The sequence below is a fragment of the Micromesistius poutassou genome (genome assembly GCF_964030765.1).
Source record: "Micromesistius poutassou genome assembly, chromosome: 21".
Taxonomy (NCBI): domain Eukaryota; kingdom Metazoa; phylum Chordata; class Actinopteri; order Gadiformes; family Gadidae; genus Micromesistius; species Micromesistius poutassou.
In genome coordinates this window covers 10,160,580-10,183,743 of record NC_140291.1, presented here as the reverse complement: position 1 = coordinate 10,183,743, position 23,164 = coordinate 10,160,580, and the positions used below count along the sequence as shown (strand labels likewise).

Below are 23,164 nucleotides of genomic sequence, written 5' to 3'. Positions count from 1 at the left end.
ATGCAAGTAAAGCAAATACATTGTTTGACTCAGGGGCTTCATTTCTCCCACCACACCCCCAAAAAAGACCCACCCCTGGCCCCATAACTATGAATGAGTAGATAGATGGATGGATATGGCTGTCTACTATTTTGATTACTCACCATAACCCAGAAACACTGATTAACTGATGTGGAGTACAGGACTTTGAATGGTCATCTCATTCTACTTGATTACATTTGCACCCAGCAATATATGAAAGATACACGTGGTCATGATTTATGTTTCAGTATGGGCCCAGTATATTTACACAAACATATTTCAAAGTATTGGAAAATCCAATTACCATAGTCACAATATCATCAATATCTTCTCTACCTCTTTCCCTCCACTCACCTAATGTTTCCTTACTCTCGTTCTGCTCTAGCTCCTCTGCCCCTGACGTGTGTGCTGTTCCCCTGTTCACCTGGCTAATGCTAATCCAAAGCCTCTTAGACGTCTAATCGACTAAGCAGCGGTTAAGTGCCTTGGGCCAAATACCACAAAGAGTTGTTGTCCTCAATACCAGTGATAACATTATGCACAGCGACCTGTGACAAACCTTGTCTTGGCTCAGATACAGCAATATATCCATCTGTTCCGATGGAGCTGATCTTCCTGTCCACAATTATCACACAGGATAGGCACCAAAAGTCATGCTTTACAGTTTAGAGAAATTTAGAGCATTTTGAATGAGTATGATGTTTACTTTACAGCTCACCACAGCAGCTGGTAGGCTATCTTCCAGGAGTTTCGTTCATTCATGTTCATTTTTATCTGTGACCATGGAGAATTCTGGGTATGCCATTGAGAATAGAAAGAATAACACCATTGCTCAGTTTCTGCATACACACATGCCCACCGTCCTTGTGACAGGCATGTGCAGCGTGGTGCTGTTTCCGTGTGAAAGCAGTAATGCTATAATTGCTCTCATCCTATTGAGTTAATCAGGAACCCCACAGCTGCCTCAGGTTTCCTCCCTGATCTCTGCTCTTCCTACGTGGGCTATAGCTACGCGGTCTAATGCAACACAACAGCACCCTTTCAACACGCAACATTTCACACAGCACTACAGTCCTTTATTCTTCTCTACGCAACAACGTACACAAAGACCAAAAAATATAGATATGTATGTATATATATATATATATATATGTATAGATTGCAAAACAAACTTTAAAATGATTTAAATATTTAAATGAATTGCATTGTTTAAAAAAAATGAAAATTTCTACACTATTTACAAAGACAGCAACTCGGTTGTAGGAGGAAATGTGTGTACAAGGGTGGAACATACAGAGGCTGCTGAAAACATGCAAAAGGGTGAGGAGTTGATAGGATCTGAGTTCATGGTGTGAGGGTGAGGAAGCAAGACTTAGCTGCCCATCTCGATCGTCCTCCGCTAGTTCTAGAGACTTCTACACTCGTCCTGGTGTTCTTCTTATAAACTCCTGACCTTCTCCGTGGCCCCGGCCCGGCCCTCCAGCCCTGCCCTGGGATATCCTCTCACGCATCCTGAGCGGGCGGTTATAACGATGGAAACAACCTCCCCATTACACAAATCAACAATGTAATTCTACTCCGTCACAGGCGCAAATCCAGTCTTCATTGGATTGAAGGGATGTTTGTCTATGTAATCTGCTACATTTCTCTCCAATATTATAGATTTAAAGACATTCATCGATCAATCAAGTTTGTTTCTTGGGCTATTGGACTCTTGTATCTTAACTGAGTTGTACCCTGGTTTCATGGCGGGACAAGGGGGCGGGGGGGTTGCATAGCAACCACCATCCCCACGCTCATTACGTTCCCTCTCAACTGATCTTTAGAAGACAATGACAAAAAAGGAAAATGAGAGCACGTAAGAATGTTTTTTTAAAACATGTTCCATTGCATCATTCATCATTCAATTCTCACTAAACTGGTTGTCTGGGGGTGGGGGGTATGGGATGGGAGAAAAAATGTTTAGCATGCTATGGCGGGGGGGGGGGGGGGTAACCGTAGTGATGTCCATTTCGTGTTGTTTTTTTGGTCCGCCTGAAAACCAAACCTGTGTGTGTGAGTTTTGTGTGGTGTTAACTGTAAAATTTTGGTCCGAAAAAAGACGTGTGATCCATTTCGCACCGCCCCTCTTAATCACCCCGGTCGGAGGATTTGATCTCAGTTTATGTGGGAGGGGCTGGCTCAGCTCACCGTGGCAACGCCTGCCTCGGCACCTTCATCCACCTGATTGGCTTTGCCCATGGCCTTCATGGTAGCCATGATGTCAGTGAATGTCTCCTTCATGGTCTTCTCTAGAATCCAGCCCTCGCTCTCGCTCTCCGGGTCCTCAGGGTTGGCCAGGGTGGAGAGGGAGGTGTTCACGTACTGCAGGCCGATCATCACAGTCACCTGTGATGGGTTATAGGGGGGGGGGAATAGATCTTCAATGGATCCCACACACAAGTTCACTTCTTAGAAGAGCCCTGAATGACATCATATGTTCAGGGGAGCACTGCAGCTAGTAGCAGCAGCAGCAGTAGTAGTAGTAGTAGTAATAGTAGTAGAATAGTGGTAGAAGTAGTAGGAGGAGTAGTTCTAGTAATTGTAGAAGCAGTAGCAGTAGTATTAGTGAAGTAGTAGTAGTACTACTACATAGTATTAATACTAATAGTAGTGGTAGTAGTGTAGTAGTTGTAGTAGCAGAGTGGTAGTTGAAGTAGTAGTATTATAGTAGTAGTAGTAGTAGTAGTAGCAGTAGGAGTGGTAGAATGGTAGTAGAAGTTGTATAGTGAAGAAGAAGTAGTAATAACAGTACCACTGCTTGACATTGGATTAAGAATGAGAGAAGTGAATGATAATCATAACTGAAACCTGCTAACGTGAAAAGAAACTGATGTTATTTACAAACAAACAAAAAAGTAAAAGACAATGAATGGTTAAGGAAATGCCAGAAGCCATCCTACAGCTAGGAGACTCCTAGTTGTGTCACTGTATAAACTCTTGCATAACCATGGTTCATTATAGAACTGTGGTGGGAAGTGAGCATGTGATCTGCGTGCTGATATACCCTAAGCCACGTTTGGGTTGCCCACATAAAACACAATCACAGTTTAACCTCTAAGAAAGAAGGCTTCCCAACAGAGGAATTCTCAAAAATAATACTAGTAGTACTATACTACCATGAGACCTAAGGATAAGTGTGAGTGATTGTTTAAAAATAGAAGACACGGGCAGACTGTTGTTGTCTGACTGTAGATTCTACACCACACTCAGCACGCGTGTCCCCCCATGACTAAGGCCTGCAGGCCATAAAATCACCAGGATAGATTCTGAATAAAGGCTGAGGGGAGGGATTAAGGGAGGAGGACGTCCAAGTGATCCCTGCAGGATTACTCTTAACAGAGGAAGTGGAAGGTATATGGAGGGGGGGTAATCTGTATACCCATGACAGTTGCCAAAGGCACCACAAGGTCTCAATATGTTAAAAAGGCAGAGAAGAAGAGGTGTGTTGATGAGATGGGGGGGGGGGGGAGAGAGTATGTGGAGGATGGAAGGAATGAAAACAAATCAAGCATGTTTTCAGGGACAAGGTGCCAACTAGGCCATAGCCTCCATACATGCCCGGATTCAAGCCTTTCTTACCAGGCCTGTCCCATCTCTGACCTAGTGGCCCAGAAAATCATTTGAATAAACTATGAGATGTATTTGGTGAAGCTTCATATTTTTGCTGTACTGTTATTTGTGTAGAAATGACACTTAATCATAAAGCTTTCTCTATCTGTCCGTCTGAATATAGCTGTCGAATGTCAAGGCACAATACATAATGTATATATAATACATAAATAATATATCTGTGGTTTATATTTTTTGACTCAAAGATCACCTCGAGGACGGTGACGAGCAGGACCAGTGCCCCGATGGTGTTCATCAGACCCCCGTAGTAGGACAGCATGGCCTCGCTGCAGCCCCGCTTCCACACGTTCAGGTCCTCTGTGTAGTGGTCGTAGCTGTAGTGGGCCGAGTTGTTGGTCATCTGGCCCTGGATGCAGGGCCGGGGGGAGCTGGGGTTGCAGCAGCTGAAGGGGACCCCGTCCATCAGGTACTGGCCGTCCACGTTGCTGCCGATGCGGCTGCAGGAGAGAGCAGAGCACATGGGTCAAGTCAAGCAGAGTTGAGTTAGGTCAACAGGTTTATTTGTTAAGTAGTTAACGACCCTAACCCTAGTGGAGAGAGAGAGAGTGGCTCACTCACAAATCTGATGACATAACCAGACTTTAAAAGGGAATGCACTGAAATAGCATTCATTTAGGTAGAAATTACAACCGGCATGCAATTGAAAGTGTCACCAAGTTCATGTTTTTCTTCTTTCTTTCTGGTAAATGTCCCCTTAATCCTTAATTTTCCATTCAAACCTTTTCTTAGAAATGTCATCGATGATATTTTCTCATACCGATAGTGAATATCTATAGTCACTCATATAATTGAGACATACAAAAATATATATAGGCCTATTTGAGGTGAGGAGACGGCACGATTTGGCACGATGCGAACATTGTTCATGGTTCACAATTTAATATTTTTAATATGTATTTTTGTGAATGATTTGAACTCTAAATTCATTTTTTAATTTTATTTTATTGGCTAAGGTGTCTACTCAAAAGAAAGATGTGAAATCGATCATCTAGACGGTGCAAAGTAAGTCCGTTTTTCGTAGCGAAGCACCTCACAACTAGCACTAGAACAATCAACGGTCAATTACGATGTTCAGTGATTCCGATATCATACGATGTTCTCTGGGCCAATCAGACCAAGTGATTCTACTCTATTCCGAGCTTCTCTTCAGAGCCATGCACTGATTGGGGAGGACATTAAGCCTCGACCAACAAGCAAATGTAATCCAAGAGATTAGTTAACCAGGACAGGTCGTAGTCTTTTAAACACTTGAACTCACGTAAACTTAAAACATCAGTATTCATAGTCTCCATAGTCACGCCAAGTGAAACCAAAATGACAAACTAATGTGTTGAGGTGAATGAAGGCCCAACTACTTTGGTATGGGTAGCTATACTGCCATAGTGAGCACCCACCCCCTTATCCACTTCTCTTATCCTTTAAACTGCATAGTAACCTCTGCTTCCAAAACCCAGTCCATCCACGTCATCACTAGCCCCCACCACCTGATGATCCTGTCAATAGGACCCCGTAGTGACCCCGTTTCTAACACATTGTGCAAATCCCCCCCCCCCCCCCCCCCCCCACACACACACACACAAGCTACAGCCAGTCTTCATTCAAATAACTAATTGCTTCCACAACCATTTTTATTATTTCCAAAAAAACAATTGGAGAAGATGCAAAAGGCTACTACTTGACGATTTCACAAATTATTATTTCACAAATCTTTGATATGCATGTTTTAAAAAAACGATAAACTATTGTAATGACATTTTAGACATTGGTTAATTTATGGTTTAAAATAGTTGAGGCAGCAGAATTCACCAAGTCACTTACTCTTTCACTGCTTTGGCGCTGAAGTCCAGGTAGCGATTGCTGACCCACTGAATCTCAAACCAGTCACGGTAGTTGTTGTTTCCACAGCAACGGAACTCGATCTGCATCAGGTCCAGGGTCCTCTTCATGTAGCATCTTCCAGGTGTGTCTGTGTCCTTGTAGTACTTCATGCCGTTCTTCAGGCCCTCCGCCAAGGTGAACTGGAGGGGGATTCTCATCAGGAAGCACAAGAGGGCTGTCAGAAACAGCAACACGTTGAAGCCCACACAGCACATCAGGAATGGCTTCAACATGGGTTGCCATTTGGCAAACTTGGTAGGGTCCAAGGAGTCGTAGCACACTTTGCCCCCGAAGGCGTTGATGCCGCAGGCTATCAAGCCCACAAATATCAACAGGTTGGGCAGAAAGTGGCTCTCGTTGTTGTCCATGAGTTCTGAGCGCTTGCGCAGCTCGATCTTGAAGAAAAGACCCATGCTCAGGACCAGCACCCCTGCCATGACAGAGAACCAGTACAGGAACCAGACAAACTGGGCAAGCTTCACTCGCTTTTTCAGATCGAATTTGATTTTCATTAAAGCCATGATTGAAGCGTGGACGCGCCCCTACAAATAAAAAAAAAAGGTGAGTTTAATCTACCACACAGAAAGCTACAAGCTTTCCAGGTTTTCAAAGAGAAAAATTAATTGGAAGAGCTTCCCAATGGTCCAGCTTGCTGCTTCAGAAGCACTTCTTAGTCACCACGAGAAAGTCCAACCGGACAGTAGAGTTAGCTCAGCCTGTAATCCATCCCCCAGCACAGGAGCAGAGATGAAGAAAGCAGGTGGACTATGAAGACGCACAGCGGCTAATACTTCAAGACCATTTTCCTTCTCCTTCATCCAGAATCCACTGTGGATAATTGACTTCACTTTCACTGAAAGCTTTCCAACTTTTCTCGTTATGACCGCAGCTGAGGCCAATTGCGATGTTTCCTTCCCATAGAGAGGTGGAGGATTGCAGAGGATTCTCATGATGGAACCCAAAGTTAGAGTACGTCATGCTAAGCCCATGTAAGAAGCCTAATCCCATTTGCAAAAATCCCCTCTACTGAAGATGAGCCTGATCGTAATCTGCAGTTAGTGTTCATAATTGGTTTGGGTGTTCACGTGATCACTGTTGCCTTAATTTAACACACCAGAGTGTCAGTTAATACAGGCAATGGTTAACAAAGAACATGGACTTGAAGGTGTAGCCAATACATGGAAATGTCCATTCAAAGGTCGGTCCATGAGTTCAACATACACCTAATAAAGACAGTGAGGCAAATCAGCATCACACGAGACCATGCAAACCAGAGATTGAAAGGATAAGGCTTTCAGGATTGCGGCTAAATATGATATTACTGTATGGGCCCATCCAAGATCTTTAGAATCATGCACTATTTTAGGACGTGTAAATGGTCTATTTTATGGATGATGCATGGCACTTGGCATGTGAAGTATTCACCAGCAACACAAACAAATTTGACCTACCTTAATTTTGGACTGTCTCCAACTGTTAGTCGGTTAAGGCTGTATGACAGGCATTCAAGACAGTTGCTAATGCTATAGTATTCCTAGAGTTTTTTACTAGGACTAAAACTGAGTCAATTAAAATTAACACAAAATAAGCAGTAACAGCACAAAAGTAATGTAAATAACAGACTTAGAAAAAAGTAGAAGAAAAAATATTATGGCTCAGTAAAACGCTTTAATTAAAACAAGCAAAGCCATCGTTCAATATCCGTCCGACAAAAATTGTTAATCACATTTAGATAACAGACATCACTAACATTCTTCAAGTTCTGACTAACATATGAAGGAACATGTATTTTGTTTAGACATCCTACCATGCCTTTTTAATCCAACTCTTTCTGATGATAAGTTAGTTATTAAACATTTCTGAACATTGCATGCACATGCTTTGTCATTCGAAGCAATAATATATCACAATTGCAAAGTTTTGTAGCTGAACGTTTGATCTTGATGAAATGTCAATGACGTGAAGTGTGTCTAAAATAACCTTGAAAACACACAATTTGTGTCTAGTACCAAGAAGGCCAGGAAGGTAGTATTCATTGTAGTTTGGTGAGAACATTTAAATAGGAGGTCCACATTGGCCATTTAGAATGTTTTTAAGTAGTTCAATTAAAAGAGTTATGTCAATAAGTGGATCGCAATGTAGTTTAAGAGCAGCAGACAAATGTCACGTATGTTTAATTCGATTTCTATAGCAAGAAACTGAATCCTTCGTTCAAGTCTCCCAAGTTGTTTTTCTATCCTCTTCAGGAATCAGAGTCCAGTTAGGCGACTGTGTTCCTGCAGCGAGCCAGTTGAAATCATCCACCTGGGACCAGTTGTTGCGGGCGCGGTCCAGTCCAGACACCACATAGTCCTCGTCCAGGGTTGGATAGGACCAGGTGAACGGAGCGAAGCTGACCCCTTGGCAGTCCTCGATGATGGCACGACTGGTCACATGCAGGTACACCTGTGTGGAGGTGGTGTTGTGTGTTCTCAGCTGCTGGCAGGAGAGGACGAGGGTGCTGTTGCTACTGTGGTCCACAAATACAGAGCCAGACACCGGGCCACACAGGATCTCACAGCCACTCACGTTCTTGACGTGTAGTGTGCTGGGGGAGCCAAATAGACGAACCTTGCAGTTTGTCAGGTGAGACAACAAAACATCATTTTTATTGATCTCCCCTGCCGTTTTGGTGAGAACCACATCATTCATGTTGGAAAAGCCACATTGCACGGTCTCTTCCACCTTGCTCATATCAGATGCTGCGGGTGTTTGACCATCAATAACAGTCTCCCCAGCTTGGGTTGCTTGTACCGGGTCGGCGACCTGTTCGGTAGCCTTTGTACGGGATCGGAAGGCGAATTTCTTTTTAGGCAAAGCCTCATCCCTCTTTTCGGCAAGGGATGTCTGCAGTTTTTGCAAGGAAGCTTGTGCCTGTCTTAACTCGTATTGCGCCAAAAACATCATGCTGTCATTAAGAAACTTTTGTAATTGTTGTGTCTTAGCAGTTGCCTCATCCAACGTTCGTGTTGCCGATGCCCGATCGGTCCCGGAGCAAATGGAAATCAGATCTTCAACGGCCGCCCGGTCTCTGTTGAACGCTTTAGTGAAAAACTCACTGTTTTCATTTGCGACCGAGCGGCTTTCTTTGGCCTCCTTCCTCCGCTCGGCCCCGTCCAGCCTCTCCTTCTCCCGCAGTAACAGTCGCTCTGGGATCTTGACAACATTGCTTGAGTTGTCATCACGATCTCCCTCACTTTTATCAACTTCCATGTCCATACCGCACTGCCTCTGAGGGTTTGTTGCCGAGGTCTGATGCGGAAATGTTCATGTCACGTCACAATAAGCCGGATCCTCATTGGAGGAATTGTGACCTGTCGATATGTATACGGCCTTGTTATTGGTTGCAGACTCAAATGTTTTTTTTTTTTTTTCAAACTCATCCGTTCCTGCGTCAAAGTGTAAATGACATATTTACAAAGAGGGTCTTCATTATAATTCTAGTGCATTATCTTTTATCAATATATTTAATTTATTCTTTAAAAGAAAAATACATTAACACACGCTTATTGAAAATGACTTATTGTTCAAAATAGGACATGATTGTAATGCCTCAACATATATATTAATGGAAGACCTTATGTTTGGTGATGGTGTGGATTAATCTCTATAACTACCATTTATAGGTAGGGCTACCTGTACAACGTCAAGGTGTGGCACATAGATCGCAGGACCGCCCCCTGCTGTTACCACTGCGCACGTTTAATAATATTATCGTAATATTTATCAGAGTCAAGCAATATGCCTAAATAATTCCTCGTTCAGTAACATTGTGGACATTAGAGTAACGCTCGTTTATAAATCCAGTATTTCGCTCTTTAATCGTGCTGGAGCTCCAACGTTATGACTGTGGGATGCTCTGGGCTGCCTTGTTCTGTGCATTACCCCAACCACCCGTGCGGTGATGGCGAGGAAACCCCGTTGACAAGGCACTGCTTTTTCATGACGGTGAGTTTCCCTTTGAGTGTATTATAATTTTGTGATAAAAATTTCAAGGAAAAAACACACACAACCTCCTTCCTCCCTTCCTTCAGGGAGGGAAGAGAGTTTGAGCCGCGAGGAGAATCTATCCGAGACAGAACAAGGACAGGGAGACAATATATGAGTGGGAGAGGGAGAAGGAGGAGGAGAAGGAGGGGGGAGCAAATTAAAAGTTGCCAAATGGAGATATTGGGTTTCAAGAGGAGTGAGACATGGGTAAAGGGTTTGCCTCTTTCCGTCGTCTTTATGTTATGCTAATCGAGATAAATATTTATGGCCGGACGAGATTTAGTCCGTTAACATTGTCGACGAATTCGAGCGGCCGCCGCCGCCGCCGTCCTCCGCCGGGGCGACGCCACCGGGGCTGCTAGCTAACCGCGACAGGCCGGGCTCCACGAGTCAAAAAACATCCCGGGCTGACAGCCACTCGACGCACAACACGGCGATCTCCGAACGTCCCGAGGATGAAATGCGTCCGCTTCGCCAAAATCTAGAGAAATGTGACGTTTTTGCATGCTGGCAGACGAGTTAAATAGGAGACAAGCGAGAGCCTCCCCAGCAGAAAAGCGAGCACGTCAGCGGCAGGCGGCGGCCAGGGGCTGGAGGATAGGCGTTTGTGCTGCTTGAATGCGATTATCATTCTGTCGATTCAGTCTATTTTTGGAGATAAAATACGCAAGCTGTACATTTGCTGGCTTTTTGGCTAAGTTAACGTCGGTGTGCGGACACCGCGGGAGTGTCCGGGGCGTTTCAGCCCCTAGCTTGGTAGTCCTCGTAGCATAATGCTAGGGCGTGTTTATGCTGTTATTTTAACCTTAGTTCTCCGATTAAAATGTTTCCCCTTTCTCTAAGGTCGTCCTATTTGAGACGACTTGTGTGAGAAATGGATCATTTTGTATTTACATATTTTATGTTAGCGCGTACACTACGAGGCACTACTACAACTAAAGCCTACTTTTTATACTTACCATACATATCTAATGTGTGACCGTGGATTAAAATATTACTTTCCGAGTCACAAAGCGTGATTAATGGATATATGTATATATTACGTGGTCATATAATATCCATCTGTTTCATTAACGTTACACAATATGGGGAGGTTTATTATTATTTTCACGCCTTACCAGTTATTACCCATGTAGCTGTTTTGTGAAATAAAGTGTATTGTTTCAATCGTTTCGCTTCATTTTTTTGTTAGGTATAAATCATTTTTAAAGGTTTATTTTATTCAAAAGTGTACCTCGCCTACGTTCACAACGATGTTTCTTATAAAATAATACAAATAGTACACGGCCCACGACAGGCTGACAACTCGACATTTTTACAATATCTATTCACATCTTTTTGAACAAAAAGCATTTCCGTGCGCCCGTCTTTTGTATGGCATATTTTGTGTATTTACCCACTCGCATATCACTGTTTAATACAGCAGCTATGCCTTTCTTTGTTCCTCTTTAACTAAAGATGGTGGCCAAACGTGTTCAGCCATTAAGGAAACCCAGGAGAGGGTAACAGCCATTTTGTAGCAAGGGTGCTGTCACTTTCAAATAACACAATGGCAGCAACTCTTATTTTGTAGTGTTTACAGATTAAGCAATACATATAACTATGATCTAATTTAATTCAAATATAATAATGAAGATATTTTTGATAATCCATCTTCTGAACTGACTATTACATACAGCCTGGCCTACATTTTTATTTGACATGGCCAGTCTGTAAGGGCCAAGTCTGTAAGACATTCTTACAGCTGCTAAATACTTGAATGCCTATACAGGCAGACAAGGCAGCCCTTTTTTTTTTTCTTTTTTTTTTTTTAATAAAAAGGCAACATAGAATTCAAGCACACAAAGAAGGGGGGTGTTGATGAAGCTTGTAACTATTCTATAGTGGTGTAATTGACAGCAGAAATGACCAATCCCTGGATGGTGGAGGGGGAGGGGACATTTGTCTGTGCTTGGCTCTAGTAGAGGATTATATACAATACTGTTCTTATCCTATCTCTCTCCCTCCCACCCCCTACTACTCATGTTGTCACTATTGTCCCACACCTCCCCAACCCCTCCCATCACTCTTCCACTCTACATGTCAAACTTCAACCACATCTTCCCACCCTGAACCACTACAGGAAATAAAGGGTGTTAAATGACTGATTCCATGCTCCCTGCCAGAATACTGTGAGTGGATGCGTCACAAACTGTCACAAACCACACCAAAGATTGGCATGCAAGTTCAAAGTAAAAGGCCTTGTCTAAAATCACAAGCATCACACTAGGCTAAACACGCCCATGGCTACAATAGCATTGATATGATAACATTCAGCGTTTATCCTGTGACCTTGTTTAACCAACTTCATTTATGTTAGTCATGTATCAGCAGCGATCTAGTTGTACGTTCCATTTTAACCCCTTACCTGACCACATCATTTTGTGCACATCTCATGTAACTATTGCCGTCTTCTTTCCTTTCTATGCCTGCACCATCACATCCGCTTTACCTCACCTCATAGGTGTCATGGATGATGAGGACGACCGCCGTCTTCTGGATATTATAGGGTAAAAAATACATTAGAGTACTCGCTCGATTTGTTGCATGTGAGAAATATGAACCACCTTTTATTTATTGGGTCATTTATTCTTCCCCTCTCCCAGTGGTGAGATAATCCCATCCTTTAGGATATGTTAGAATATTTTTCACTACTTAACTTACACTTTAGTCATTCTTTCCTATACTATCATTCGCTAGGCTTTTTCCTAGTGCATCATCTTGCCGTGAATGAACCCAGATGGGGAAAGTAGAATATATGTGCTAACCACAAAATGAATTATTCCATTGTATTCATTAATCAAAGCTATTAAACTAATATAATGGCCTGTGATGTTTTTCATGCAATTGCTATGAGTTCACAGTTCACACTATGAATTATAAAATGTTGTAATTTAGAAATTACTTGTTACACACTCTAAAACTTGGTGTCCCTTCTGTTTAACAATCACAGAGATGTGGATGCATTGAACGACTATCTTCATGGCTGCAAGTCTGTAAGTACATCATTGTACACTTCTATTATAAAGTGTGCACTTCACTCCAGGTGCTGATTACAAGCTTATTCAGCATTAAAACCTGACACTATGAAGCTTAATGAATTCAGTTTGAACCCTTTCCAGTGTATTGTATAGCTGATAAATGTGTCTTAAAGAACACCATACATAGAATTGGCATAATATTACAGTGGAATTGAGAGTTGACTACTTATTTATTTCCCTACAGATCGAAGAGGATGATGTGACAAATGCAGCCTACGGATCGGATGGTTCTTTCTTCGCTGGCAACACTGTGAGTTTGCTTACCTTTCCTCCATTACCTGACTGAATGTTCAGGATTAAATAACCAAATGTTATATAGTCTGGAACATTCAAAGACACCTGTTAAAGTTCTATAATGTCTTGTTGGTTTGAAATACTGTTACTTAAACGTTTGTTTATCACCCCAACAATGTAGACCGGCTCCAACGCTGGCATCAAAGATGACTCCTCCGCCATGGGCGAGTTTGGCCAGGACGCGGGAGAAGGCCTGCAGCTCTCCAGCAGCCTGTCGTTCATCGAGGACGAGCTCGGGCCCGGCCGCTCCCCCGGGGGCGTGGACCTCGGCGGAGAGGACCAGCCCTTCGACATCCTCCAGAAGTCCCTCATGGAGGCGGACATCACGGAGCAGACGCTGGCCCAGGAGGCCCTCCTGGACTCCCAGCCGGCGCCCTCCCCAGTCCAGGCGCCTGCCGCTCCCTTCCCCTCCCAGCTGGTCTCTGGGGGCTACGGGGGGGCGGTGGGGGTGGCCAACACCACCACGTCTGTGTTCCCCGCCAACCAGTTCATTCAAGGGGTGTCCCAGTTGCCCAACGGTTCGGCCCAGCACATCCAGGTGTTGGGCTCGTTCAGCAGCGGCGGCGGCGGGGTGATGACCCTCAGCAGTCTGGACCGATCACCCCAGATCGTGCTGAGGCAGGGGGCCCCTGCAGCGGCCACGGCAGGGGGGCAAGTGTTTGCCCCGACTCAGGGGCAGGTTGGCTTGCCTTTCAAGAATATCCCCATGCAAAACATTATCATCCAGAGAGGCCCAGGAGGGACCCAGACTATTGTCAGACCGATCCAGCCCAAACCCCTCGCCGCCGGGACCCAGACTGTGTACAGCCTGGGTCTTCAGAGCACTCCCAGCACCATGGCTAGCATAGTGAACACCAATGCTACTGGTTCGGGGGCACATTACACAGCCAACGGCTCCATTGTAGTGCACTCTCCTCAGCACCAAACGCAGGGCCAAACCAACGTCCCAAGCGGGCAGTTCTTACTTCCTAGCTCTCTGTCGCTCACTCCTTCCAACTCGAACTCCGGCCCGTCCGACGGGAACACGCTCATATCCAATCAGAACGCGGTGCAGATAGTCACCGGGCAGAACTTCACGGCCACCCCTGGAGGCCACCTAATTGTGAATCAGGTCAGCACCGGTCATGTGGGAGCGGCGGTGACTCAAGCGTGGACAAGTTTCACTGACACCAACACCGTGCAGACGTCGTCTACTTCAGCAAGGCTAACCCTGGTTGGCCCGGCGACGACTGAGGTCGGAGGTCAAGTGTCGGCTGGCTCTGTCCATCGCCTCCTGGTGACCCAGACGCCCAGCGGCACTGCTCTGTCCCATTTGCCCGGTACTGATGGCACTATAAACGAACAACTAGAATACAGACAGGTAAAATCCAAAGCACTTTGTTCTGTTCTAGTCCTCTCTTTCTGTTCTGTCATCGGTCTAATCGTACCACCTCTTTTGACCAGGATTCACAGTCGCCTGGCCTCAAACAGGATCCTCGACAGCCGAAGCTGCTCAACCCCCATGGTAACATCACTTTATGCGTTGGTTTCTCCATGTTGTATCAATGGTGTACTCTTAGCTGGTCCTAATAAAGCTGATCCTGTCGTTTGTCTGACCCTAGCTGTGAATACCATGATGACAAACCAAGACTCAATGCTGAACGTACAGGTACTCCGGCTGCTCTTCCTACTCTTGGCGTGAACAAATCTGTTGGGTACCATTTCAAAGCATCCTAGCGCAAGTATGATTCATGAAGATTTTTCTGTTTAAATGATTTGTGGTTTTCTTTGTTGAAGGTCAACGCACAGAAAAGGCCTGCCTTTCCACCACTCAGCAAAGGAGGAATGTAAGTCCATTAACATTACCTTCAACGACTACGTCAATTGTCCTGACCGGCTTCCTACACTAAGCGTCACTTTGAATCCCAGGGTTATGCAGCACCTGAGGAACGACCACGCCGGCGTCGACGCCCCGGACCTCCGGCGCTACACTTCATTGGACGATGCGCTGCACAGACTCCTCCCCTACCACGTGTTCCAGGGGACTCCGCCCAGCATCCATGAGTTTTCCCAGGGTACACCCGACTTATTCACTGCTCTTTCGGTTCCCCCGTAACACAATGTTACTCACAATCCTTTCACTCTCCTTGACATGCCTTTAAGGATTTACACAGACCAATCAGGGAAGGTCATTTGAAATAAGTTATTTAAAGGGATGGGCCTTTAGGTGAATATCTGCATGTTTTACTTATAGTTGTTTAAAGGGATACATCGAGATATCTGTAACTTGGCGTTTGCCACAGTTAGCCACAGTCAGATGAGTAGTTTAATTCTTCGTCCTTTTTTGCTGGGTCAGCATTTGCTTTCCTTCTGTCAATTATTTTACCACATCAAGTTCAGCACGGTTTAAAATGTCTATTCATGCTGAGTCATCATATAAGTGGTGTTGCTTAGTGTCTTGTTGTTTAACCAAGTAAATCCTTTCCAAGCGATGGAACCCGGAAGAGTGCTTGCAAGAACATAATGGAAACCAGAAAAAACTGCCTGTTTCAAATGTGTTCGATCAGAATGGTCAGCTACCTGAAATTTAGAAATCCGTAGCAGAGCCCTAAAGGTCTAGCATTACTATTGTTAAACTAGAGAGCCTCAATAATTGTGGCCGACATTTTCAATCATTTGTAATCATTGTTTTTCTTGTTTTTGTACAGTGGATGAGGAATTTGAGACTGTGGCCACTCAGGTACTAAAGAGAACTCACGTCATGGTGAACAAATACAGACGATTATTAATGGTGGAGGCGGAGGTGGGTGCAAACAAACACTAACAATTTTTCTTCCAATACTTATTAATATCATGCATATGGACTGGTTAATGTTCAACCATGCTGTAACTAAACCTGGGTGGAGACTGCACAGAGTCGGGGCCCGAAAAGTTTTGTTGTGGATTTATTTGTCTGTACTCAGAGAGAAACTCTTTCCAGACGATTTTATCAAATGTAATTCTACAGTAGTCAGTCAACTACATGTTTTAGCTTGTCTTGATGGCATATTTAAATTAGATACGATCAGCTGCGTCAGCGCCACAGTGTGAGCGCTGTAGAAGAGTCTTGCAAGAGTCTTGTCCTTTAAAATCGAGTAAAGTGAGAGTGTAGTCGGACTTCAAGTCCCAAGTTTAGCCTAGGAGTGATTTGTGTCTTTTCTTTGTTGAAAGACTTTAGACGTATATCTAAAGAATAATCGATGAGGCCTTTTCCTGCAGCGTACGTGTCCCTCGTCGGAAATGGTGATGATTGACCGGACCTTCAACCAAGAGGAGCGCACTTATCTGACGCAGGACAAACGCATGGTGCTCGTGGACCCAGGTGAGGAAGACCAAGCAAGAACCAGGCTCGGCTTGGCCAGTGGGTTTCTTTCCATTAATGTAATTTCAAATGATGTCACAAATCACTTCTCTGGTATTGTCTTCAGACGGATTCTTTGAGGACTTCTGCTGCGGGACGCGGGCCAGCGCTGTCCCGGAACCCTGCCCCCCTCCGTCCCCGTCCAACCCCGGCTGGAGACAAACGGCCAGAGACTCCACCCAGTCCCCTTACAGGACAGACCGACAGCCGGGGTACGGAGACCCCGGCGGGGGGAGCGGAGGTGTCGGCGGGCCCCCTCCGGCGGCGCCACCGCACCTGGAGAGCAGGAGCGTGGCGGACATGAAACGGACCCAGCAGCAGCAGCAGCAGCAGCAGCACTACGGGGCCAGCGCCCCCAGCAACGACAGCCTCAATGCCACGAGTCATTATCCCCTGGCTAACCCCTCCGCCGCGGTGGGGGACACGCCTGCTGGGCCCACCCAGTACCAGCCCACCAATCCTACCCAGTACCCCCACCAGCAGTCCCCCTCGCCCCCCGACACGGACTCTGTTCTGGAGGCGGCCGTCAACAGCATTCTGGAATGTTAAGATTGGTGTGTTTCAACCGAAATCCACCCCCCCATGGGTCTCAGTGTGGTTTTGTTTTAACTTTTCTTTGTCACTTTATAGTCCCGAAATGTTTTTGGCGGTAAAACCGGCGACATGACTGATTGAGCGACACTTTTTTTAAGGAAATAGCAAAAAAGTGAACTTGGAATGAAAAACCCTATTATCTAATGTAGCAGGCTTTTCTGTTGATGTGTCAGTTAACTACAGGCTTTTGTAGAGGGTTGTAGGGGTCTGTGAATCCTTCTGGTGCCAGTCAGAACCACATCGATGCACTCAGACTTAGGGGAAGGTTTTGAGATGTGTGGGTTTAAAAGGGGAAATATCAACCAATTATTTGTTTGGGCGGCATCTTTGGAGAATCAAGATTCCTGGTCACCTCGAGTAGCCCTCTCTTCCCCATACATGTCTTCACTAGTTGTGCCAGCGCCCCACTAGCTATGCTAAGAGGATAGGGATGGATGGAATAATGACATTGTGCCTAAGAAGTTCTACGTCGATCTTTTACAAAATAACGTTTACATGAAGAAGCCTTGTTCAAAAATAGGATTTTTTGTTTTTTCACTCTTGCACTCGACATTACAAACAAGAAAACCTTCACTCCGCCCACAGATAACCTGTTTTTCATGGCAGTGTGTATATGGATCACCCCAAAATTGATTTGCAGGGCCAGCATTGAAATACGGCTGTTAAGTCCACCAAGGCAAGCTCAGCCTCAGTTTCACAATCATCAGATGAAGTGGTGAATGGCAGGAACTGAACAGAGCAGATCACGACCATCTGGAAATCGTTCCTTGAGCCCACCAGCTCCCCAGCCTACCACCCCTGGTAATACCAAGCCCATTATGAACCACATGTGAAATACCAGTACGAATAAGACCCATCCATTTGTTGCTTAATTTCTCTCTTTGTCCTTTAGAATTTCCATTTATTTGGCATTTTTCTTTTGTACCTTAAAGGTATATGCGTCCCCACACGGACACACTCGCACGGACCCAATCAGCTATGTGCGAGTGTGTATCGGGGGTTCTACATCCTCAGATTGAGGAACATGTTACACATGGACACCCTACCCCTTGGTCCCACTTAGTTAGGTTCCAACGAGACTCCAACAGTGTATTAAATGGTTTGTTTCCGGCACGCCGCAGCATTGTATAAATGCTAATATGACGGTCATTTGTTCAGTGGTTCCCTGAAGGTTCATTGGTGGATTGATTGTATGTACGTTTGATTTGCCTTCTTCAGGTTGCTATGTATTGATCTTCTGTATACTCACACACATCCAGTTATGTGAGTGTGTTGCTCCCTCGTTGTATGTGATTGTTCATCTGCATACAGAGGCTGGTTCATCTTTATTCTTTTTTTGCACACTTTTGTTGTAGCCACCACGGATGATCCACGTCCATAGTCTCTCTCTCTCTCTCTCTCTCTCTCTCTCTCTCTCTCTCTCTCTCTCTCTCTCTCTCACAGCTCAACCAAAATGAATGGGAGACAGTCAGGCCTTGTTTGAGGAGTTATTTTTCGTCTCAATGTACTGGTGACAGCAGATGTGGGACTTCAGTTTGACAAAAAGGGGGCGGGCAGTAGACATTCCCAAACAGCATTTTGTTGGTTTGTTCGTCGCCCAAAGTGTGAACAAACACTTGTTTTGGGCCAAGATTTTTAGGTGTAAGTTTTATTGTAAAAAGTAAATCTTATTTGGATTGGAGTCCTGACAATTTTACATTTCCTTCAAATTTCCAATTTAAGTCCTATTTATGTTTGCATTTTGATATTGGATAACAGATACATGACTCAAAGTAAGCATGCGTTGGAACAAGGAGTGGAAAGGTTTTTTCCAGTTGCCACAGGGACCACATTGCAGATCAAAGCCGTTTGATAAATGCTCCTTTTGACTCCTGCATAGACCAGCTCTTTGTCAACTGGTGTGTGTGAAACATGTTCCTGTGTGCTGAATGGGAGCAGACTAGAAGGCCTTCCGATGAGTGTTGAGTGCCAACAGCCATTGGAGCACCCCTAGACCACGCCCCCCCCCAGAGTCAGATGACCAATCACATTCATTATTTTTTTACCCACAATTCATTAGCTGAATTTCCCCCTAAAATGGTTACCTAATTAATTGCGTTGCTGTAGTTTTATCAAAAGGAATAAGTTCTCTCTAATACTGAAATGTATTAGATGGTCAAACCGTAAAACTGGGTGTGTGTGCCCGGGATTGTACTGGGCTTTACCGGTGCGTTTCAAAAGGTTATTACGCTTCTTTTAAATCCTTGTCCCTATAGTCACTGCTGTTCTTTTTTTGTATGTCTCACTTGATTTGTAAATTTGTTTTGTATAAAAAGGAAAAGTGAAACAAAATATTTATAATTTTTGTAAGGAGAAAGAAATGTCAAAAAAGAGAAAATTGAAGTTATTTTTTATTAAGTTGCCTAAGAAGTTGTGTCAGGAAATCATTTAAAAAGGACTGTCTGTTCTTCATTTGTAGCTAATATGTGTTCACTACAACAACAAAAAGTCAATAATAAATTGATTTTGAATACAAACATTCAAGCATTTTTAACTAGTTTCATTCAACATATTTTCATTGTAGTAATTTCACAAAATAAATAGATTTCCTATGCCATTTACAACTTTTGGCTTTTACTTTTTGCCTATTTATAAAGAAATGTAGGAAAGACATTCCACAAATTCTTTGGTAGTAAAACACATCCAACGGTGACACCTAGTGGTCCTTTCGAAGAGCAACGCTGAATGCTAAAAAAAGTTCAAGTGCCTATTTCAGAAATAATTAACTAAAAGAATATGAATTAATGGGTATTTGCATAGCTTACTTTATCATAGTTTCTTTACAATAACAAAAACATCAATCCTGCACACGTTGTTTTCAATGTTTCCGCGGGTGCCATGTATAGTAACAGTATCTGGCTTCACTTCCCTCCAGCCACACTACTTCTTCAAACACTTGACCCAGATTAATGGTACTTCCTCCATCGGTCGCTCTCTGCAAGAGAACAAGCCCACACTGTTATTTATACATGGTGAGTCAGCTCAATTACTACGCTGCAGTTGTATCCTTCACTGGGCACCGTTATTATCAATAGACGTTATGACTCGCATGCAGCCACTCCCATCAGCCCTTAGCTCACTAACACTCGGTTGCTTAACGAATTAGTGGTTGAAGTCACACTCTGAAAAGACAAACATCATGCACTTACTTATATGGGGGTAACTCCACACGTAGCTGAGGACACAGTAGCCAGCCAGCAGCATGCTCACTCCTCCAATCCCGCCTTTCCTCACGTCCATGTACCTCCGGTAGTACCACAGCCACCCTGACACCCCAGCAGATGAACAAGAAAATTAAGCGACAAGAGAAGGGACAAGAACTGGGCACTGGGTTCTGGATGAGATGGGATGTGTGGTGACCTCTTTGCATAGTGTCATTTGGGTTCTAAATGTGATGTCATCTGTGCTGACCTTTGCATAGTGTGTGAATGGGGTCTGACTGTGATGGGATGTGTACTGACCTTTGCATAGTGTGTGAATGGGGTCTGAATGTGTGATGGGATGTGTACTGACCTCTGTGCAGGGCTTCCACCACTCCCCGGGGCCGGCTGGGGACGTTGATGGCCAGCCACAAGGGCAACTCACCCAGTCGCACCTGTCCAAGCCTGCGGCCGGCCAGGTTACCTGCAACACCGATCAGGCCTGGTGTTAGTTGAATGCGCTTTCTCAGCCTCGTAATAATGTGTACATTATAACGTGTTATGCTCCCACACAGCTAACTTCCATTAGCTTTGTCATACTAACCCTCAATTGCATTTTGCAATTTAAAATTTCTGATGATGACTTCTGGGTCCTTCATTATAATTCTGCCCTTCACTCCCCCTGACTCCTCAGCACATGCCGGTGTTGATTCCACAGGCCGGGTTACTGATGAAGAGGTGAGGAGGAGTGCCATCTCGTATCGCTGAATCAGACCCGCTGTACTCGCCAGGGAGGACTGCAGGGCGGGGCCCTGGAGGGGAGGTGGTGACAGGTAGGTGGTTCCGGCCGGTATAAAGCCCTCCTTTTCAGGGGGAAAAGCAGGGAGTCTTTCAAAAGGCGACAGTCTCCTCACTTGAGAACTGGTGTCGGGTAACTGGTTTGATGGAGAAGTGGATGTTAACAACGGCCCGATGCCATTTGCATCTCTTAGCGGTGCCATAATACCAGTGTGATCCTGACTCACACCAATTGGGTCTTTGATTTCAGTTTCACCGGATCGCCAGTCTCTGGTCGGCATAGAGCTTTGGAGATGGTCCAGTAAGCTCAGCTTCCCTGGCTGACCGATGCCCTTTGATCTCCTCAAGGTGTCCTTCACATTCTGGAGAGTTGCCCTGGCATGAGCTCCATTCTGTAATCCCCCATCCTCCAAAATCTCGGACGGGGTCCTAATGGTTCCCAGGTCACCATCCAATGGGATTCTCTCATTGGAGAGGCCGGACATTTGAGTTGTCAGAGGCAATCGGCTGCTCATCCCCTTAGTTTTTGAGGCACCTTCGAGTTGGGGTTCTGGAGCAACAAGAGCTGGTTTTTTCTTTCCAGCTTCCTGCCTAGTTGATAACAACGCTGCAGAGTTTGCGGGGTCTGCTACTGGCCTAAATGCAGCAGGGAGCTGGTCTGATGGGATAGGTTGGGGTTTGGATTGTGCTTGCTTCTGTGGCCCCTTTGTGACCTGTTTGGGTCTGGCAGTCTGTTTCAGAGTGCTGGAAGAGTTACTCAGTTCGGAAGGAGAGGGCAAGGAAGCAGATGGAGAGATAGAAGAGGTTAAGGTAGCCATCTTGATCTGATCAGCCAGACTCTGTGTCTTCTTCTTGGATGATGACGGCTGAGAAATGGATGGCGCTGACGATCTAACTGGCGATGGCATCAGTGGAGATGATTGGTAAGACTCAGTCTTCAATGGTGTTGATGGAGGCAAAGACTCTGACATTGGTAATAACCTTGACTCTTTATCATTCTTCGTCGTCAGGAGTGTCTTCATCAACGATTCCTTGATGGCTGTGCGCTTTCTTGCTTTTTCTGATGAAAATGAAGTTGGCGTAGAAGACAAAAGAGGTTTGGACAATGTGTCCTCGCTCGCAGTGCGGTCATGTTGGGATAGTTCAGAGTGCTCTTTGGCCTTGCAGTGGGGCAGGTGGCCTTTCAGTCTTTTGAATGTTTTGCCACAGTACGGGCACACACCTGTCCGCAACACAACAAATAACAAATATTAGTGTTAGTGCAAATCTTAAAATGAGAGATTTTAACATTTAGAGACCAACTTTCTTGTAACTATAACGCAAAACTATTGCCCAACAAGCAGTTTCTGAAATAAATATATTCCCCCAAAAATAATACAAAGCACAAACTAAGTTTAGCACATCGGCGACCACTTTATTAATGGACTACCTGCCCTGAGGGACCGGTAAATGTTTGAGTACACATGCGTGACATTCAACACCCTGTTCTCCACCTGGTTTGGCCACACTCACCTGTCGTGTTCATCTTGCAAGTGTCTGCAAATACAGAAAATAACAATTCTACATGTTGTACAACTTTCAGAATATTTCAACCCAGCCAACGCAAACGCACGAACGACCTTGATAAGTTGGGAAACTTGTCAGAATAAGACGTGAAAATCACAATAACGAAGTAGATAGCTTGACGTATTATTGTGTTTAGAAAAGTGCTCAACACGTGTAGATTCTGTAGAAGAGTAGTGCAGTTGAGATTATCGCGTAATACTGTAAAAAAAAAAAAAAAAAAAAGGACCCATTGGGTAGTAACGTACATTGCCTGAATATAAAAAACAAAAAACAAATCCAAGAATATTCTATATAAATGTGTTACAAATAAGTGTTAAACACTTGCTGTGACCAGCGAGTGGCGACATTGTAATTACACGATATTGTATTGTACATGGATATATTGGAGAGCGTAGACGTTGACCACGCCCACTCCCCGTTCGCTTTAAATATAAGGGCGGCGGAAGTACACAGTAATACCAGTTATTACATTCAGAATGTATACAGACATATTGCTATTATATTAATTTAGACATTCCACTACCCCACTGCACAGAGGCTTGTAGAATGTGCAATAGTGAATCATTTTTTAAGTCTTGTTTGACAAAATAATTCCATAATTGCAGTGCACTCTTTTTATTAGGAAACATTTCTATAATTGGGGTTAACATTAATTATCTTAGCAAGTACTGGAA

General features: G+C 44.5%; 4 protein-coding genes across 10 annotated transcripts; 1 reads left to right on the top strand and 3 right to left on the bottom strand.

Moving 5' to 3' along the window:
• Positions 1-2,202: 2,202 nt before the first annotated feature.
• prph2a (peripherin 2a (retinal degeneration, slow)) lies at positions 2,203-6,092 on the bottom strand (the record flags this gene model as incomplete). Its single annotated transcript, XM_084485358.1, has 3 exons — positions 2,203-2,409; positions 3,884-4,130; positions 5,512-6,092. The coding sequence occupies 3 exons, from the start codon at positions 6,090-6,092 to the stop codon at positions 2,203-2,205; spliced, it is 1,035 nt and encodes a 344-aa protein (XP_084341484.1).
• Positions 6,093-7,237: 1,145 nt separating this feature from the next.
• On the bottom strand, positions 7,238-8,852 carry tbcc (tubulin folding cofactor C). The gene has a single exon (XM_084485247.1). It carries the CDS (start codon positions 8,827-8,829, stop codon positions 7,783-7,785), a length of 1,047 nt encoding a protein of 348 aa, XP_084341373.1. The 5' UTR covers positions 8,830-8,852; the 3' UTR covers positions 7,238-7,782.
• A 640-nt stretch (positions 8,853-9,492) lies between these two features.
• Positions 9,493-19,887, top strand: bicral (BICRA like chromatin remodeling complex associated protein). Of its 6 annotated transcripts, none has more exons than XM_084485736.1 (13): positions 9,520-9,558; positions 11,723-11,771; positions 12,104-12,149; positions 12,593-12,635; positions 12,865-12,930; positions 13,096-14,334; positions 14,418-14,478; positions 14,576-14,622; positions 14,751-14,800; positions 14,883-15,028; positions 15,662-15,756; positions 16,212-16,314; positions 16,421-19,886. In XM_084485736.1, exons 3-13 carry the CDS (start codon positions 12,109-12,111, stop codon positions 16,900-16,902), a joined length of 2,373 nt encoding a protein of 790 aa, XP_084341862.1. In that variant the 5' UTR covers positions 9,520-9,558; positions 11,723-11,771; positions 12,104-12,108; the 3' UTR covers positions 16,903-19,886. The 6 variants fall into 6 exon arrangements, with proteins under 6 accessions (XP_084341865.1, XP_084341862.1, XP_084341864.1 ...); XM_084485738.1 differs by lacking the exon at positions 9,520-9,558 and adding an exon at positions 9,743-9,807; XM_084485740.1 differs by lacking the exon at positions 9,520-9,558 and adding an exon at positions 9,749-11,102 and having other exon boundaries at positions 15,662-15,693; positions 16,421-19,887.
• Positions 18,329-22,669, bottom strand: LOC311366953 (uncharacterized protein). Of its 2 annotated transcripts, XM_084485741.1 has the most exons (5): positions 22,437-22,669; positions 20,731-22,146; positions 20,500-20,610; positions 20,136-20,252; positions 18,329-19,921 (listed from the first exon to the last, which is right to left on the bottom strand). In XM_084485741.1, exons 1-5 carry the CDS (start codon positions 22,447-22,449, stop codon positions 19,893-19,895), a joined length of 1,686 nt encoding a protein of 561 aa, XP_084341867.1. In that variant the 5' UTR covers positions 22,450-22,669; the 3' UTR covers positions 18,329-19,892. The 2 variants fall into 2 exon arrangements, with proteins under 2 accessions (XP_084341867.1, XP_084341868.1); XM_084485742.1 differs by lacking the exon at positions 20,136-20,252.
• Positions 22,670-23,164: the final 495 nt, after the last annotated feature.